Source organism: Mesitornis unicolor, unplaced genomic scaffold (genome assembly GCF_000695765.1).
Source record: "Mesitornis unicolor isolate BGI_N332 unplaced genomic scaffold, ASM69576v1 scaffold6622, whole genome shotgun sequence".
Lineage (NCBI taxonomy): Eukaryota > Metazoa > Chordata > Aves > Mesitornithiformes > Mesitornithidae > Mesitornis > Mesitornis unicolor.
The window spans coordinates 38,212-42,197 of record NW_010169750.1 but is presented as its reverse complement, the minus strand read 5'-3'; the positions used below and the strand labels follow the sequence as shown (position 1 = coordinate 42,197).

Here is a 3,986-nt window from a genome sequence, read left to right as displayed (position 1 = left end):
CACATGGACTTTTCTTATTCTGAAACTTTTTCCACATTTTAGAAGTCCTTCAATAGTTTCCAGTCATCTCTTTCTTTCAACACATGCACACAAAAAGTATGATGTGTATATATGTATCACACATTACATACCATATGCAATTCTATATATATATTTATAAGCAAATACATGTAACATACTCTGAATATACATATTGTATGTAAGATATATATATATATACACACACACACGCACATATACACAGAGATATACCACAGGTGTGTCGTATGCATTTAGACATACAGGTGTATGCATCTATATATACATATATGTGTGTGTGTGTGTGTGTATATGCTAAATTCTTCCCTCTGATATGTATATGCCGCGCTTTCTGAGAACTGGGTGCCTTCTATAGAAATCTACTGCTGTCAGTGAGATCCACTCACTTCCAAACAAAAACACAAGCAAACCTGTCCCCAACTCATTTAACTTCAGTGAGTTTCAGCTCATGCCTCATGAACCCCATGCTTTGAAATGGGTCCCTCCAGTCCTTGGGTTAAGTTCTAAATCACCAAATTAAACGCAGTTGACACTATAACGTATTTGAACAAATAACCAAGAGCACTTAAAAAATAAAAATCACACGGAACCTTATTCTTTTCCTGCCGATGTCTGTTTTATCCCAGCATGACCTGACTGTCTGGGTGGACTGCTGCATGCAACGAGGAATCTGTGAATAGTGCGAGGCTGCTTGTCTTGACTTTAGAGTGTAATTCACATAGACTTGGAGTAGGTTGAGCTATTTATTTTGTATTTGGGTTTGTAAAGGAAAAAACAGGCCTTTTATGGAAAGATAAAGATGTATATTCACTAGAAATCACAGCATAGATTATACATTCTTAAGTAAAATGTGTGCACCATATAACCTTTGGGTTATATTTTTAATTTGTTAGATAAATATTTATTTACTGAATGTATTTCTACTACTACACACTTGATTAACCAGGACAACTCTTATTAAAATATTTTAGATTAATACTCTGCATATTAAAAAATATGTAATAAAATTCTGAAACTAGGCACAGCTAAAAAGTAGATCTTGAATCCTGAAAAGATCCAAAGCACCTGCTTAAAATTAGAATTTGAGTAAGTCCACTGATGGCCTTTACTGTGAGTGCCTAAATATTTGCAGAATCAAGACGATTTATTATTCAAAGGTTAAATTTGGGATCTCACACCTGAGAACATGTAGTGGTTACTACCATGAGTAATCCTCACTGAGGAGGATGTTATGTCTTACAGCAATAGCCAGAGCAGACTCTGAAAGTGGGAGAGACTGACTTTACTCATGTATGAAAAGTGAAGATGGGACTGACTCTTTAAATAGCAAAGAATAAAGATTACTAACAAATCTTCCCAAATACTATATTTTATTTTCCAAGAAGGCTAACTTTGCATTATACATAAATAACTTAGGCATATTTAAATATATTTGTATAACAGGAAAAATAACAAATCTCAATTTTTAAAAATTAAATTTTAATTAAAAAATCACTTGGAGACTGAAACTGCATACTTCAAATTTCTCCCACAGCAATTTTCTGACAGCCAGGTTGTAAACCCCAGAAAACAGGAATCTGTGGATGGAAATGGTGATACAGCCTCATCTTTCCATGCTGTAGTACATCATGGTATAAAGATGAGCGAATGCACTTTTGCACACAGGTTGCCAGAAATCCCACAGTAATGAAATGTGTTCATTCTACTGCAAGATGGTAAATTGATTTAGGTTGCCAAAATTAAAAAAAAAAATTTAAAAAAACAACCAAACGAAAAACCCTCCATGAAACAGAAAGTTGTGCTTCAAGAATGCCCTGACACTGTCTGCAAAGCACTTCCCCTTGTCACCCAGCTTTGGCATCGCTTTACCTTCCTTATTGCATGGTTGTTGACCCATTCTGTGGCTGAAGTATTAGAATGTATGCTGTATAAGTGAAGAAAGAAAACTCTCAGAATAACTGGATTTCTGCAAATAGGATTGGTAAATTTTCTTCATCTCTGGATTATTTCTTTTTGTAGGGTCTGGTGCTACTTTGGTTGAACCCAATGTGGAAAGTCCCACTGAAGTCAATGATGTAAAAAGAGCTGTTAGACATGCAAAGATCTCTCCAGCCAACCTCTCTGCGATTCCCTTTCTCACAATAATTTTTTAAAATGTGCCTATTATCACCAACTGCCAATGTTAAAATGCACTCTGTTTTTTTTTTAATACAAACAACATTTACTACGAAACTATGAAGGGAAAAGCCATCAGCTTGTTTGCAGGTGATTACCTATTCATATGACACAAAAGAAAAATAATTTAGTCACAAACTATACATAGTATTTGGTGGGGGACAGTATATTTGTAGTTTAGAGTTAAAAAAAAAAGGATAGCTTCAGTGGTAATTAAAATAATTACTGATGAGATAAAAGACTTTAAAACCAAGAAAGTGATAATCTGGCTACAGAGACAATCATTGTAATATGTCTAACACAGAGGTTTGGGTAGTAGAAAGGTAAGAAGAGGGATCTGGGGAAGAAAAGACACCGTCATGCAGAACAGCACTAGTTCTTGCTCAGTATACTCTTCAGGCTTCTCTCCACTGCTTCATCCAATTCTTCTTCCAGCTCTTCCTTCTTGGACATGGCCAATTTGGACCGATAATCTTTTACTATTTGGTCTATATATGGTGCGCTCTGAGTCCCATGCAGCATCAGTGTCCACTCCTTCAGCACGCCTCGCTGTGGCAGGCTGCCCACAAACCCAATCTCTAGAGCCCAGATGCCTCGGGGGTCTTCTCCCCAAGTGTGTGTGGTCATGAAAGGCCATTTGTCAAAACCCACCTTGGAGTCGTCATCCCTGGGACGCCGGCTCAGTAAAATGGACTTTGTTCCCATTGGCGAGGTCATGTTGATGTTGAGGTCGCCTCTCCTAGTGGAATTCACAGTTATAACTGCTTGGACGTGTTCAAGGTATCGGACAAAGTTTTCCTTCCCCTCACAAGCACCAGTTGTAAGTGTGAGGAGCAGCTTTCCACTTGGTGGTATCTTTCTGTATGTCAGAAAATAATTAAGCATATTAAAAGGATATACACAGCATGACAAGGCTCATTCTAAAGCTACTGGGTTTTGGTGCCTCAAAGAAAAACCTGTATTATATTATTAATACATGGAAAATTAAGAAAATAATAGTTGAAAACTTAGCCAGAAAAAGAACATTTTCTTTTTAGAAAATGGTATCAAAACTTTAATTTGAAAATACATTCTGAAATGTACACCTACACAAAGAAAGAAAGAATACAATTAAAAAGAACATACTGCTATTTAAGAAATACTGAAGTACATTTAAAAGCTGCCTTTACTTATCACTACTATAGTGGGCAATTGCATAATGTGTATATTCAGTAGAAGGGCCATAAGCAGTCAGTTGTGTCAGTCACCTTAAAAGACAGCTGCAAAAAGCTGTCTGGAGTTAGAGGAGCCAGATGCATAGAACTCTGGTGCAGTCACATTCAAGCTTACATCCTTGTTCTGATTTGGACACCAGCACAAACACGGAATCCCAGTTTCAGCTCATTTGAAAAATATTTTTCCATTAAAACCGCCATCCTTGAACTGCTCCCATACAGAAGCGCACATACAGAAGAAAGAAGTCACATTTATATACTGAGTTGCCAAAGTGCTGCACCTTAAAGTCATAAGTTTCCAGGCGACTAAAACTCAGTCCTTATGAAGGCAAATTCACAATTAACTTAATGACATTTGTCATAAGTATTACCAGAAAGCTAGACCCGCAAATGGGACACAGGCTCAGTCCTCTGCAAGGTACATCCACGCTTTCCCTGCTCTTGCAGAGTTGGCCAGGAGCCACTGTGCACTGGGCAGTCCTGCTCAGGACCCCAGCGCAGGCCCAAAGGCACTGTCACTGACCTGGGAGCAGTGCTCTGCCAGCAGCCAAGGCTGCC

At 37.8% G+C, this 3,986-nt stretch overlaps 1 protein-coding gene across 1 annotated transcript in view; it reads right to left on the bottom strand.

Moving 5' to 3' along the window:
• Positions 1-2,247: 2,247 nt before the first annotated feature.
• Positions 2,248-3,986, bottom strand: part of PCSK2 (proprotein convertase subtilisin/kexin type 2) — a gene marked incomplete at its 5' end in the record, with an annotated part of 28,060 nt that continues 26,321 nt past the window's right edge. Inside the window, one exon of the mRNA XM_010179454.1 lies at positions 2,248-3,073. Coding sequence (XP_010177756.1) covers positions 2,587-3,073 — 487 coding nt within the window. The remainder of the gene's footprint in view (positions 3,074-3,986) is intronic.